Source organism: Myxine glutinosa, chromosome 10 (assembly GCF_964187855.1).
Source record: "Myxine glutinosa chromosome 10, kmMyxGlut1.1, whole genome shotgun sequence".
NCBI lineage: Eukaryota > Metazoa > Chordata > Myxini > Myxiniformes > Myxinidae > Myxine > Myxine glutinosa.
In genome coordinates, this window is record NC_136270.1 from 90,324,674 (window position 1) to 90,340,978 (window position 16,305).

At 46.0% G+C, this 16,305-nt stretch overlaps 1 protein-coding gene across 3 annotated transcripts in view; it reads right to left on the bottom strand.

The window, feature by feature from the left end:
• Positions 1–819: 819 nt before the first annotated feature.
• PEDS1 (plasmanylethanolamine desaturase 1) overlaps positions 820–16,305 on the bottom strand; it is a 74,986-nt gene continuing 59,500 nt past the window's right edge. For 2 of the 3 annotated variants that reach the window (XM_078785874.1, XM_078785875.1), the window contains exon 7: positions 820–4,214. In XM_078785874.1, the coding sequence (XP_078642000.1) occupies positions 4,093–4,214 (122 nt within the window). In that variant the 3' untranslated portion in view covers positions 820–4,092. Of the gene's footprint in view, positions 4,215–10,201; positions 16,249–16,305 lie in introns of those variants that run through there. The other variant, XR_013624778.1, reaches the window with a different exon arrangement.

A 16,305-nucleotide genomic window follows, 5' to 3' on the forward strand; every position in this document is an offset into this window, starting at 1 on the left:
TTCTTTTTGATTCGTATGTAAACATCATTAAAAGTAAATAATGACCTCGGCCAAAGTTCAAACGACGTGGGTTTAATCTCTACATGAGAATTCCACATAGCTATTTGGGTGGTGTATAAGCTAACAGATCGCTGTCTCCATCGATCTTGCCAAGGCCGTAACACCTATCGGCTCGAAATCCTTTTAACTGTTGACTTGGTCGTTTTTATAATGAAGGAAACATTAACAATGTTGTTAAAAGTTTATTTTGTGATTAATTTGTGATTGGAGATATGTTGTTTGGAATGAAAAAAGAGATATCGAGTTCAAGTGAATGACGACATGCCGTGATGGTTTCTACTTTCTGAATGTGAACTTCATGGATCACCATATGCAGATTCGCCACGGACCCACGATCGATGTTTCTATACATGAACGTACCCGTTTGTTTGCGAACGGGTACGTTTTTCATGGAAGTCCTTCACGAACCTGCTGTCCATGTCTGACGTGCGACTGAAGGCGCTACAGGGATGTGGAATTTATTGGTTTCATGCTTTAGCATTCGCCGTTTCTGCATTGTCTGTTTGCTTCTGGCCTCCCACCTGTGCGTAGCATGGGTATCTCACTAGTTTTTATAAATCCCAAACACAACTTCGTCACGTTGCTGTTCTGAAAGTTAAGTTTTAGGGGTTTTTCAATCTTCTACACAATATTAGTCGCTTTCTTATTGCAAAGTGGGCAATTATGTAATCCCAACACCGTCAAAAGGTGAACCCTCAGATGTTTTTTGAGCCTGCGCCTGCGACAGAAAAACACAAGCATTCGATACAAGAAGCAAAGCAAATTTGGCAACTCTGGTTTATTATCTTTTTGAGCAAAAGAAATGCGACTCAAAGCAACAGCAAACAAAGGAAAGCAAACGAAAGGAAATTTTAGACATCCATTATAATCTAAGCATAGTCCAATGCACCTGCACAAATGATTAGGATTAGGGACAAACTTCATTTCATTCGAAAACTACTGCACACCATAGTGCAACACCCAAAATGTTATTCATTGCAGATTTGGGTAAACAAACATTTAATTGGATAAAAAATAAAACCAGACGAATGCCGAAAAAAAACTGACATCGTGCTTCATCTCAGACCAAGTAAACACTTATTCCTTTAAAAACATTTAAAAATGCTTCACTACCCTTGTTTCTCTGTGTGAAGTGCTCTGCTTCTTCAGCTTCACTTTCTATTTCTCTTCACAAATATTATTTTCCAAAACTGTCATTAAGCGCTTGGTCCACCAACTATGCTCCCACACGTACAGCACCACATTTCTCCATGCCTTGAACAATTTCAATTGTATCTCCATCTCAATTTGTCCAATTTGGGAATTTGTCATCACCATCCCTCTGCTTCATGTTCCCCCTTTCCAATTCCACCCATGTCCCACACCCTACCCCATCAAAGCTTCATGTCCACCACCCTCCCCCATCCCTTTCTGCATCCCTCACCTCAACCTCTCAATGCTTGCCCCTCACACATTCAAACCTTCCCTCTTGGCCCCACAAATCCCCCCGCCCCTCTTCTGTCCTGCACCCTCCACCCCCTCCTCCGCCCCTGTCCCTAACCATGTGGACCTCAACCGAGGTCTCTCCTCCAACCTGACAGATCTCTCAATGCAGGCCGATAAACCGGACATCTATTTAACAGAATCCTTCCTCCCACAAGGCACATTGACTCCTTAGTGTATCTCTACAGTTAGTGTCTCCTCCAATTTGATATGCCTGAACCACTCCCCGGCAGCAGAGTTGCACTTTTACATCAATAAGTCAATTTCTCAATGCCCTTGTACTGATCTTACACCTTTCAATCCCGAGGGGTACCTCTGGCTGAGACTTCACCTCCGTTCCCACCTCTCGTTTGTCTGTGTGTTGTACCATCCTCCAAACTGATGACTCCATGTATATCTTTCTCTGACATGGAACAATGTTTCACCACTCATCCCAACTCTGTCATCCTCATCTATGGCGATTTAAATTGCCACCATGCAAGTTGGCCGAGTGTTGGCACCTCTCTCACCAGCCATGGCACTTCAGCAAAGGACCTCTGTGACACAAATGGCACCACAGCAGACTCCACTCATGAGAAGGCAGAATGCCTCAATTCCGTGTTTGCTTCTAATTATTGCGTCTCCAACCCCTCACTCTGTACCCATCCTTCCCCTTCCCAGTCATACCCAACTGCTCCTGGACTCTATCCTTTGCACTTCAGAAAGTGGAGAGGCTTTTGTCAACCCTCGACTCTGTAACTAGACCGGATGGCATCAGCTCGTGTTCTAAAAAACCTGTCTTTTTCTTCTCTTTTCATACTATAATTTGGCATAGGTCATCTTCCATCTGCTTGGAAATCAGCAAACATCACCATTACATAAAAGGTGCAAAAACGGATTCCCTCAACTACTGACCTATCAATTTACTTCCAATCACAAAGTCATGGAATCCATCATCACAGTTGATGTGAAATCCTTCCTTTTTTATTTTTCTCCCCAACAGCCTCATCTCAGATCACCAATTTGGATTCAGACCAAGCCACTCCACCTTGGACTTGCTGCTTCTACTCTCCCAACGATGGATGGAGGCCCTCAATGTCAGACATGATACAGTCTGGCATCCAGCCTTACTCTCCAAACTCTCTGCCTATGGCATCCAAGGCCAACTCCACATGTGGTTTACTGACTTCTTCTACTCTCGTAGCCAACGTGTGGCACTGTTCATATGGCATCCTTTCATCTCCTCTCCCTGTCAAGGTTGGAGTGCTCAAAGCAGTGTTAAGCCCAGTCCTACTCCTAATCTTCATCAACAATCTCTCTGGAAAAAAAGCCTCCATTTCTATTTGCTGATGACTCCACCCTCTGCCGTGACATTCCTCATCCTTCAGACAGGCAGGCTGCAGCCTCTCCCCTCTCTTCAGAAGTTGACAAAATCACAAGCTCACCAAACACTTGGAATGTTTTAAAATCCAGACAAATCCAAATCTCTATCTCTCCAAAAGGAGTGCCTGGCAACCCTCCCCCCCCCCCCCAATGTACTTTCTGAACAATCCTCTTGAGGAAGCTCAGCCACTCAAACTCCTGTGTCTCGATGTCAGCCGCAATATTTCATGGGCAACCCACATTTTAAAATTGACCTGCAAAGCCAATCTGGCCATCTTCTTTTGTACAATTTCCTTCCTTGGTACACCTGAACTCCTATCCACCTACAGGGCCTTCATCCGCAGCTTGATAGAGTCCTGTTTTCCCCTTTTAGCTGGCACCCCTGCCTCACACCTTGCTCAGCTTGACACCATGGAAACCAAGACCTTAAAGATCATTGAAATATCCTGCGTTGAAGTTGTGGATCAGATACTCTCCCATCACAGACAGGTCAGTGGTCTCTGTCTCCTACCACCTCCTTTCTGGTCTTGTACCCTCGACTCTTCCTGTGCTTTGTGCCTCCCACACCACACCAAAAGCCCTCCTCCTTCCAAATTTCCAGTTTTTCCTTCCTGAGTTTCCTTCTGTATCCATCCTGTCCACCCATGCATCCTTTCCTGGCCCCCATTCCTCCTCACACCCATTGTTGTCAAAGTCTCCTTCCATTTTGTCCTTCAACTCCGTTGTTAGTGTCACTCTCCATCCTCCCAACCCTCTCTGTACCACTTTTGGCCTGTTGCGTCCTGATCCGTTCAGTGTTGTCACTCTTCCACGAGACTCGACTCTGTATACAAGAAAGAAAAAAAAGTACACGCACCATGTTTGGTGAAAATCCACATTCGAAAATATAAAAAAAATTAGGGAGAGGTTCATAATGGAAAAACAAAGAACAACAACAACAACAAACAATAATTAGAATTCTATTTTTATTATTGTGATAAATAAAGTCCTGAAAATAACTGAGCACTCCAACTTACCCCAACACATATCACACAGCAACCCACCCCCTGCCCCCTCTCTCCATCGTTGAGAAGTATGGAAAGTAACTTCTATACAGCAAGAACTGGATGGCAGTCGGAATGAAAATAATATTTTTGCGTAAAATTCCAAGGCCTAAGGCCCTCAAAAAGTTCCTCGATCTCAGATATCCTACTTCACTTTACACGCCCACTTCAAATCATCAGCACGAGGATGAGCGCCCGTCACTTTCTCAATTAGAGTCTCCAGTGTTCTCCAGAATCCCAGCAACTCCAAAGGGTAGTTAAGCCAACCTGGAAAAGTGCAAAACAAAGCCATTCGTTGACAATGACAAAAGGTGGCGGATCTAGTCAAAGTAACCTGGGAGATAAAAAGTGTCGCACGTTGCTTGCAACAAGATGCATAAACCTAAAGAGACAGCCCATGTAGATAGAAGAAGAAACTGCATTGTACGTGTTGCACCATGTGTTGTATGTACATCCACATCCCATAACTGGAGGGAAGCAACATTGAGCTCTCACCTAATCAATAATCCCCCATTGCATATAGTTTTTCTTGGTTGCATTATGTGGCCTTCGTTGACTAGAAGTGCCGAACAAGTGTTGATTGATTATATAGTCTGAGTCGCAGCTGGAGACGATTGATTATGTCAGAGCTGATTGGTTGTTCCCTCCCATTACAGGTGGGAGACTTGATTGGGCTATTAGTATTTACATGTTATATGCGATCGAAATTTCAACTGTTACATGTTTGGCAGCCTTGTATTTACATGTTAGATGCGATCAAAATTGCAACTGTTACATGTTTGGCAGCCTTGTTGGTGCACGTTTGTCTACGCTGTCACTGACGATTCAACATCGACCAATGAAACTGGTCTGAAGGTTGATTGGGGATGTGGCATTGGGGGTTCTCATGCATGTGCTGCTTGCAAATGCAGGCAGCTGTGGAGGAACTCAGGGAGAGTTTGAAACAGCAAAGGGTTTACAATGCATAAAGTTTTGCAGCCTTATTTGACTGGATGTTCGCATGTTGAACATCCGCACACATCCAATAAACCCTGCCGCCTCGCACAGCCCAGAGCGCACAGCTATCGATCACGCAACCCCGCTCTACCACCCCTGCCTTTCCCCCATCCCCTCCATGAGAGAGCATACAGCCACCGGCACAACAACAGGCAGCTAATGGCGAGACTAGACAAGGAGAGAGATGTCCGAGAGCATAACTGCATCACACCCCTCGGAATTTCAGGAAAGCCATATGCACCACACATACTGTCGTGCCCAAAAACATCTTCCAGAAAAATGTTGACAAAAAAAAAAATCAATAAAGCTTGTGTCGAAGTTTGTTTTGGAGCTGGTAACCATGTAGTCTGGGATCCGAGGCCTGGAAATGTGTAAAAAAGTGATTTTGAAGTGACACCCCTGCTATAAAATGTTTGACCCCTAGATCATGTCTGTGGGGGTGTTATCCACCAGAAAAGTGACTTTAGCAAGGTAGTTTGGATTGCGCGAATTCTGTAAGGACGTTTTTTAACTTGGGGCGTCAACTGTAAAAAAGCAAGAAATTTAGGGGTAGGGGAAATTCAATTGACCATATATTCCATAATACAGGGGTGAGTGCATCAAATTACCACTCATTCTTTTTGTTATAAATGTGGCTTTTATATGAAACATGATTCAACGTGATTGGACCATCCATGAGGTCAGCAGAGGTCAAAAGGTCATGGAAAGTGGGTTAAGCTGGAAATTTAGCTCCTTTATCAAATAATTCACATATGTATATGTCACAATATGTTCCTTGCATCCCTCTACTGTTTGTGGCCTATATTGATCGTAATAGTGATGGTTTACTGTGGTGGTTGATGCTTTTCATCTTTTGTGTGGTGCTAGGGATTATTATGCTACATTTGTTTCAGCAACTTGCTTCACTCTTGCTGATCTTTATGATTACCATCGATCTTCAGCCTTAAACTTCCATTCAGAGACACAAGATGGTGGTAGTTTTGATGCTACAACAAATATAATTTATCAGTACACATTTGAGGGAGAAGGAAGTGGGGATGTAGTGGGGGCAGTGCCCCTTAAGAAAACCAGGAAACTGACTATCAGTGAACCAGACAAATTCGTTCCAGTAAGTAGTAAACTGACACTGAAGGACAGAAGACAGGCTAGGTCATTACGTGATATTGAACTTCCTCATGATGACAAGGGGGAAGCCTGCTTTCTAGCTGACAAGAACATCGTTTGGTTCCTACTGAGGATGTATCCAACACAGTTGATGACGGGTGAAAACGACAAGGACACTGGTAGCCTGACATGGAGCAGCTTCTTTGAATACAGTTCTGGGCAACATGCAGAGAAAACAAAGATTGGTTGTGGACCATTGCTTCCACAAAACCCAACCAACGCAGATGTAGTCCAGACCTCATTGGACTACTTTGTCTCCTTGAGTCTTAAGATGGGTCAGGCTAAGACGGTGGTGACTTGTGACCAGGCGATATATGACATAGTAAAGGGGTTGTTTAGGAAGGAATTGGAAAAGTACAAAGATGTTATTGTTCGACTTGGAGGATTCCATATTGCCCAGAACTTCTTGGGATCTATTGGATTTTTCATAATGGAGAGTGGCATAGAGGACATTCTGGTTTCTAGTGATATCTGTGGTCGAGGTACAGCCAATAAAGTCATGGCAGGAAAAGATTATTATAAGATGGTCCGTTATCATTCATGGTTGAGTGAGGCATTGTTCATGCTGAAGTCGGAGGCATTTGAGAAATGGCGGTTGTTCGAGAAGAATGAGGAGACACGTTCTTTGCTTTCATCTCTGCTTGAAAGTCTTAGAAATGCCTTTGACAGGAAAGAGAAGGACGAATTTGCTGCACTCATGAAGGAAGTCATGAAATGCCTAGAGTCACTGGAGTCGCTCTGGGGAGATTTTGAGAAGGGATTAGGAGTGACAGCCCATCTTTGGAGCATGTACATAGACATAGGGCTTATCCTAAGGCGTTACATCCATGCTGAGAGCTGGGCTGTGGCAACAGCACTTACAAGAGGTACAGAATATGCTACCCTATACCATTGCTTCCGGCCATAGTAAGTACATGTCCTGCCTTCCGATCTATCTCAGTGAGATGCAAAAGCTTCCAGAAACAGCACCAGAAGTGCACGAGGAGTTTGCAGCTGGCAAATTCACAGTTCACCAGACTGCAGGAGACTTTAATGGTGTGTGGACAGACCTTGCCCTTGAACAGACCTACAATAGGGAAGGCAAAACAAGCCTCTTTAAGGGTATAACACAGTCTGAATCAGCACGAGAAAAGTACATCAAGGCTCTACCGTTCATGACCTCTGTCTCTGAAAGTGTAAAACAGATGGCACACATGGCCTCGCCGCAATCTGACCACCACGAGAAGCTGAGGAAAGACGACATGGAAGCCGTGTTGCAGATCAAACGGACCGTGGAAGAGAAGATGCAAAACCCATTCGATCCTTCACTTGCGACAGATAAACTAATGAACATATCCACAGGTCAGATTCTTGCAGCAACTACCCTGGTAGATGCCAAACGTCTAGGCTTGGAGGCAATGGATGCTGCCACGACAACGAATGCAGACAAGATTGTCCAACCGAAGATAGAAAGATTCGCCACGCATCTGAAGAAAAGTAAGAAAAAGATGGACACTGTGAAAGAAGTAATCAGAGAGGAGAGTGCAGTGACAAGGGCAACTTTGTTTCGCACAGGACCTGAGTGATGAGGCACGGACTGAGGCATTTAGTTACGAATGGCTTGAGTACCCTCCCTCGTTGTTTGAGCCAGAGAAGAATGGATTTTCCATGCGGAAAGGTTGCAAATCCAACTATCTATCCACTCTACAGGCAGAGGTTGCCGAGTCATGGGAACCGTTAAAAGAGTTGCCTCCTTCTGCATCTGATGCAGTTTATGTAGTCGATGCAATGGCATTCATCCAGCGGTTCAACACACTTGGTTCGAGTACATTTGACCAACTTCAGGAAAGGTACAGGAACAAACTCTTGAACATGAAACCCAGACATTGCACTGAAGTGCATTTCGTGGGCGATCAATATGATTTTGGGTTAAAGAGTCTAAAAGGGGATGAACGCCAGAGACGGGAGTCAAATACCAACTTGCCAGAGTTTGTTCCAACGGACATCATGAAAATCCCTGATTGGAACACATTCCTGTCAAACCCTTGTCACAAGACCAATCTGCTGTCGTATCTTGCTTCACGTTGGTCCCAGGAGGCATCCTGGCCTGATGGCTTCTGCCTGGTCCTTGGGGTCAACGCCCAGGCAACTCGTGTGACGCAGACGGAACATACCAATGTTGATGAGCTGTACTGCCCTAACCACGAGGAGGCGGACACCAGAATCTTTGCTCACATTGCTAGCTGTGACAACAGCGTAGTTGTCATTCAGGCTACAGATACAGATATCATCGTCTTGTCAATGTATCATTTCCCTCGGTTGACAAACGTTGTTGAGTTATGGGTGAAAAAGGATGATCTGTTCCTCCCCATCCATGACTTGGTGAATGAGTTGGCCAAAGCAGTTGGAAAGGACGTATTGGCACTCACAGACACACTGCTCATCTCCTACATTCTGTCAGGTTGTGATTCGGTGAGCTATCCTTTCAAACGGGGTAAGAAGAGAGCAGTGAAAGTCGCACTCCAGCATGTTCACAAACAGCCAGCGTTGTCCAATTTCATCCGACATGAATCCGGACCTTCTGCACATGATCAGGTGATAACTGAAGCACGAAGCTTCTTTTGTGATCTCTACGGCAAGCCAGGGTATTCATCCCTGGATAAGCTCCGCGCCCACTTGTTTGCATCTAGCAAACTAGATCTGCGCTCCCTTCCTCCAACAGAAGATGCTTTTCACTTCCACGTTCTCAGGAGCCTTTGTCAGATCAGCTTATACAAGCAAGCTTCACTCAGCAATCCAGTGCTTCTTCCACCTGAAGAGTATGGCAGGAGTGTGGATGGTGACAGGTTAATTCCTGTCATGAAGAGCAAGCCATCAAAGCCTTCTGCTGCGAAGTTGAAGTTCTGCAAATGTAAGAAGAAACCGAACTGCCTGAGGAATTGCCCTTGTGCGAAAGCTGGAGTACCATGCATCATTGCATGTGCCTGCAATGGCGACAGAGAAAAATGTGGACGGCTTCTGACTGATGACGGTGATGATGATGAGTAAATAGAGGTAATGACACTTTTCCAGACAGTATGTGGTATGACTTGTCGTTTTAAAACATGTTGAAGAGTACCGTGCAAATATATAGTGTGAATGCCCGATTTTGGTGATTTTCTTTAAAGTTATGCAAATCTAAAGTGACATACATGCCAGTAAGTTAAGTTCAGTCGGGGCATTTCTTTCCCAAAAACATCAGAGGGGTACAAACAACATATTTTGGGTGTAAAAGTTTGGCTATATTGAGCTTGAAGTAGGAAAAATGTGATTATATTTACTAAAGGAGCTAAACTTTTAGCTTAACCCACTTTCCGTGACCTTTTGACCTCTGCTGACCTCATGGATGGTCCAATCACGTTGAATCATGTTTCATATAAAAGCCAACTTTATAACAAAAAGAATGAGTGGTAATTTGTTGCACTCACCCTTGTATTATGGGATATATGGTCAATTGAATTTCCCCTACACCTAAATTTCTTGCTTTTTTACAGTTGACGCCCCAAGTTAAAAAACGTCCTTACAGAATTCGCGCAATCCAAACTACCTTGCTAAAGTCACTTTTCTGGTGGCTAACACCCCCACAGACATGATCTAGGGGTCAAACATTTTATAGCAGGGGTGTCACTTCAAAATCAAATTTTGAGGTCTCGGATCCCAGACTAATGACCATTCCCCACATAATGTGTCTATAAGCTTTTCAACCATTCCCCCTCATTGTCTTTGAATCATTCCCTCCATAATCTGTCTGCTTGTTTTCCGAACCCCATTTTAATCAGCTCTGCAAGCCCCAAATCCCCCCTCTCCCATGGACGCCAAAAGCAATGCCTTGTGTTACGTGCTCCTCCCCAACCCCCGGTCACGGTGTACCTCCGAGCCCGGAGAGGAGTCACGGCAGAATGATGTGTTATTCTGTATGTCAAAGATCAATGGTGAAGCCACACCAATTGTTACCAACAAACCAATATTGTATTAAGATCACACAAGAATAACAGTACAACAACAATAGTAATCAATTGTACAACCAATATATATTTCATATGATGGTACCATCAGGTTCGTACAATATAACTCACTGTGCTCCAAGTGAGCGAAAAGAAGAACATTCCCCAATGTCTCTATTCCGGTATCAAGCCCAAGTCGATCCGCTCCAGCAGTCGTCAGAACGATGTCCAATCGAGACCAGAATCCCGTTCGGATGACAGTCACAGTCACGCGGCCAAAGCTGCGCAAAGGTGCCCTCAAGGCGACGGGGAAATCCAAAGGCGCCCTCCAGGCGACTGAGAAATCCCACCCTCGGGTATGGACCTTTCACAGCTCCAAACCGGCGAACCACAGATTTACCTTCAAAATCCATGTTACACACGCGCGCGCGCGCACACACACACACACACACACACACACACACACACACACACACACACACACACACACACACACACACACACACACACACACACACACACACACACACACACACACACACACACACACACACACACACACACACACGTCTGGCTGCGGTGAAAATGGTTGAAGCGAAGCGAAAACAAACCTTGCGCGACGTGCAAAGCGCACGAGTCAAAATGGCCGACGGCCCGTTCTCGAGGCGTAACGGCCCGACGATGATTTTTCCTCGGAATCAACCGCCAAAACCCGACACGCAGGTTGATCTGTCACAGCGATAACAACTCTGTCGCAAGAATCCCTTTTTTTTTTTTTGGATACTGAATCGAGGCTCGTGAAAGAGCTGACATTTACTTCACAAACAAATCAACCAAACAAAATATATAAAAAGAGGGAGCGGAAGACAAGAGAATGGGAAGCACACAAACACTTGAGAGCACACAACATTTAAGAGCAGGGAGATGTGTGGGAGGGAGAGGGCTTGGGGGGAGGAGGCGTGGGAATGGGGGGGGGGGGGGGAGGTGGGAGAGGTATAAAACACAAGGACACCAAGGACTTCCAGGACAGAAGTTGGTATTTCAAAAAGTGGAATTGGGGTGAAATTATCGGGGATAGAAAAGATCAAGGTTTTGGATGGGGGAAGATAAGAGATGGTGGTGAACAGCTGTTTTAAAGACCTGGAGGGTGGAGTGGGATTGAAGAGAGTGAGGGAGTTTGTTCCAGAGGCGGGAGAAAAGAGGAATGAAGGAGTGAAGGCGAGCAGAGAGTCTTGATTTTGGCAGTTTAACCATAAGAGGGGTGCAGGCAGATCTTGTGCGACCTGTAGGAATATTTGTGGGACAGAGCCCAGAGAGAGCTGGGGGGGCAAGGCCAGAGAGGAGTCAGTAGAAGACGGAAAGACCACCAACCTGCCTGCGGTGAGTGAGCGAGAGGCCCTTGGAGTTAGCTTCATCGCGGGAGATTCCAATGATTCTGAATGCTTTGCTTTCAACAGCGTGAAGACGAGCTAGGTGTGAGGCAGGAGCACCAGCCCAGAGGGGAGAGCAGTATTCCATTGAGCTGCGGATGAAAGCCTTGTATGTGGTGAGGAGCTCAGGTGTGCCCAGGAAGGACTTCGCACGACAGAGGATGCCCAGTCGGCGACTGGCTTTGGAGGCCAGATTTGAAATGTGGTTTTCCCAGGAAAGATCATGGCAGATAGTGAGACCCAAAAGTTTGAGTGACAGAACTTCTTGGAGAGGATTATTCAGAAAGTAGATGGGAGGGTTGTCCAGTCGGTCTTTTCGGAGAGACATCGTAAGAGTGTGAGATTTGTCAGGATTGAAAGACATGTTCCACTTGTTTGCCCAGTCCGTGATTTTGTCCAGGTCTGCAGAGAGTGAGGAGGCTGCAGACTGCCGATCTGAGGGATGAAGAATGGAGCGACAGAGAGTAGAGTCATCAGCAAAGAGATAGAGAGGATTTTCAAGAGAGTCGGAGAGATCATTGATGAAGACCAGAAAAAGCACAGGGCCCAGAACACTGCCTTGGGGAACTCCAGCCTGAACAGGAAGAGGAGATGAGAGAAACCCATTCAGGGCCACGCGTTGACTACGACTAGAGAGGAAGTCCGCCAGCCATGTGTGGAGATTTCCATTGATACCAACAGAGGAGAGTTTGGTGAGCAGAGCGGGGTGCCAGACCGTATCGAAGGCACGTGATATGTCAAGGGAGACAGCTCTAATTTCCTGTTTGGCATTGAGGACCTCCATCCATTGCTGAGAAAGCAGTAGCAGCATGTCCAGAGTAGAGTGACCAGGTCTGAAACCAAATTGATGATCAGAGATCAAGCCATTGGAGAAGAGGAAAGATTTCATATCTGAAGCAATGATGGATTCCATGACTTTACTGATAATTGAGAGAAGGCTGATTGGTCTGTAGTTGCTGGGATCTGTTTTTGCACCTTTTTTGTGCAAAGCGGTGATGTTGGCAGATTTCCAAGCAGATGGCAGATGACCTTGAGCAAAAGAGAGTGTGAAGAGAAGAGAGAGAGGGAGTGAAAGACCGGAAGAACAAGATTTTAGGACCCGTGGGCTGATGCCGTCAGGTCCAGTTGCAGAATCAGAGTCGAGGGTTGACAGAAACTTTTCCACCTTGTCAGGAGGAAAGGACACAGAGTCCAGGAGCAGCTGGGTACGACTGGGTACGGTGGGTACAGAGAGGGATGGGTTTGGGACACAAGATTTAAAGGCAAACACAGAGTTGAGGCATTCAGCTTTTTCACGCGCGGAGTCAGCCGTGTGGCCGTTTGAGGTGAGCGAGGGGATGGAGGGGGAACAAACACCAGAAACAGATTTGACCAGACGCCACCAGGATTTGGAAGAGGGAGACAGATAAGAGAGTTCTGTCCTGAGAACGGAGAGATATTGTTTCCTGGCTCTCCTGAGGATGGACACACACTTGTTTCGGGCTTTGTGAAAGGAAATGAGATTTCCTTCCGTTGGATTTGCTTTCCAGGAGACGAAAGCAAGTTGTTTCTGGGCAATAGCCTCACCACAAGATTCCGTGTACCATGGACGGGAGGGAAGGGTATGACAACTGAAGACGAGATGGGATAAATCTGTGCATGAGAGAGAGAGCAGTTTACTTTGGAAGAATTCCCAGGAAGAGTTGACGTCAGAGGCGGTAGAGATGGGAGACCAGTCCAGATGATTGATGGCTGCTTGAAGACCATGCCAGTTGGCCTGAGTGAAATGCCAGACTCGTCGACGCTGAGGAGGCTCTCTGAGAATTGTCAGAGAGATGTCCACTTTAACAAGCACATGATCAGATGAGCCGATTGGAGCAGAAGAAGAGCAGCAGACATTTTCAGGGAAGTTAGTCATAACCAAGTCCAGAAGAGAAGATGCTCCGTTGATTGAGATCTGGGTCGGGAAATTGACAGATTGTGTCAGTCCCAGTGAGTCACAGAAGTCCTTTGCTGAAGAGCCATGGCTGGTGAGAGAGGTACCCACACCCAGCCAACTGGCATGGTGACAATTGAAATCACCACATATGAGGAAGAGAGAGTTGGGATGGGTAGATAGAAGTTGGTCCATGTTATCAGACAGCGAGATGTAGATGGAGTCATCACTGTTTGGTGGACGGTACAACTCACATATGAACAAAAGGTGGGAGCGAAGGGGAAGCCGTAGCCAAAGGTATTCCTGGGGGTGAGGTGGAGAGAGGGCAGTGCAGGGCGAGTGAGGAAGAGTTTTTTATAAAGATAGCAACCCCCCCTCCAGGACGAGGCTCAGGTCTATCATACCGGAGGAGGGAGTAACCTGGGAGAGATACCAAGGAATCAGAGACATCATGAAGGAGGAAAGTTTCTGTTTAGCAGATCACGTCTGGTTTGTCAGAAGCAACCTGTATGGAGAGATCAGTCAAGTTTGAGCGAAGGCCCCGGATGTTTGAGGTCCATACTGTTAAAGAAGAGGACGGGGGAGCATCTGATACAGAACAGGAGGGGGGGGGGGGGGGGAGCGGTAGGGTATGATGTGGAAGAGGAGGAAGAGGTAGGGAGAGCTGTTGAAGGTGTGTCAGAGATTTCAGAACAGCTTGGAGAAAGGGAAGAATGGGGCAGACAAAAGGTTTGATGGTGATTGGGTGAGGTGCAGTGAGGTGTTGTTTGAGGAGGGGGAAGAGTGAGGCAGAAGGTTGAGGGAGATGAAGGTGAGAGTTGGAAGGGGGAAGAAGCGGGGAGGACGCTTTGAGGAGGAGGGGTGAGAGGGGAGTCTAGGAGGGGAGGAGTGAGGGAGGGTCTCAGAGGGGAGGGGTGTGGGGGGAGTTTAGGAGGGAAGGGGCAAGGGGGGGGAGATCTGAAAGGGATGGGTGATGGGGAAGATTTGGAGGGGAGGGGCAAGGGGGAAGATTTGAAAGGGATGGGTGATGGGGAAGATTTAGAGGGGAGGGGTGAGATTGGATTTTGAAAAATGTACGATTAATGGGAAACGAACATTTCTTGCAAAATGAGTTTCTTGCGACATTCGAGTCAAAAATACGTTTGAGGACGCTGAAGGATGGGTGGAGTTCTGGAGAGTTTAGGGAATGAATGAAAGAGGCGCTGTAGCTGTAAGAGATGGATTTTTTTTTTGGAATGAATAGATTTGGTGAGCAAGTCGAAAGCATCCTTTTATAGAACAAGAAGAAAAAGGTGTTATAGTATATGACAGAATACCATTCTTCAGGGGACAGATGAAACATTTTTTAATGACGTGAACACGTGATCACGAACAACGTGGTCAAAGAACGAACGAACAAATAAGAACGAAACGGATAAGAGAAAAAAAAAAAAATATATATATATATATTTTTTGAGTTGGGATGAAAACAGAGACAGAGACCGAACGTGGAACGTGAAAAATAGACCGAAAGGAATTGCGAGCGCAATCGAAGAAACCGCTGAGACAGAAACAAAGCCTCAAGCCAAGGTCAGACACGGAAGCCTCCTACTTCTAGTCCTACACTTGGCGTCAGAATATGCGACACGAACTGTACCGACGATTCTGTACACAGGTATTCAGGTACACAGGTATTCTGTACACAGGTACACACACAGGTATTCTGTACACAGGTATGAAAAACCAACACCAGGAATACTATTAGAGACACACCAATAGTTACATACACACCGAAAGAAAGATAAAGTTTCGACCTGTGGTAAAGCCGGTATTACGACAAAAACACAATTTTGAAAAGTTATTTATTAACTTCGAAAGCGTGCGCGCATGCACAGCTTTGAAGAGACGTGACGTCACGTGACGTGACTTCCCGTGACGAGAAGAGACGTGAAGAGACTTTGAAGAGATTTAAAACGTTAGACAAGTGGTCGATGTTCGGGGAAGTTAAGGGGAGAAGAGAAAATCTAAGAAATAAGCAATACAGCGAAGGAAAGAACTTAAATTCGCAGAACACCTATGGCCGTATGGGCCGAGATAAACTAGGCCGCGCACACGGTGGGACAGAAAAGGATTAAATTATACAAAAGTTTGCAGGAATTGTAAATCAACAGCAACTGGAAAACACCCTGCAACACATGCACAATAAAAAACGAGTAGAAATTGACGAATACACGAATGGAAAAAATACTTTAACTTTTGCTGCCGCCCAGAGGTCGAACACGCTTCCTTGCTCCAGGGACCGGAAACGGAAGTTTTCAACTCTCACTCACTATTGTTCTTTTCTCAGCTCTTTTGCTCCTCACCCTATACTGTCCCCACTCAACTCGTGAACCAACCTCTCCTGCCGAACTGCCATGCACAGTCCCCTCCCCTTGGCTTTTCTTAACTCGGAACTTCTTAACCCTTTCCTGGGAAACCCGAAGTTCGCTGGTGACCTCCGTTCGTCAACGTGTGCTCCAGACCTCGAAGCAGCTCGGCTTCTTCTCCGACTCGCACGCTCCGCCTTCTTTTCCTCCTCTTCCTCTTCGTCGTCGTCCGGTTCCGGTTTCATTTAAAACATTAATTTTTTTTACCTTTTGAAAATAGAAATCTCTATCCCCCTTAAACGACAACAATAGTAGTACATGGAATCAAAAATGTTTACAGTGGATGAAAACCACAACAACGGAAGTGACGAATCCGTAACACTTGTGACCGTGCACCAAAGTAAAAGCTGCAGCCTGTGCTGGAAGCCACCGTACATACCCAAAAGCACAGCCACGGGCATGACCAGAGGCCAAGTGGAGAACCACGTTGTGCACAGTTCCGAGTTAAGAAAAGCCAAGGGGAGGGGACTGTGCATGGCAGTTCGG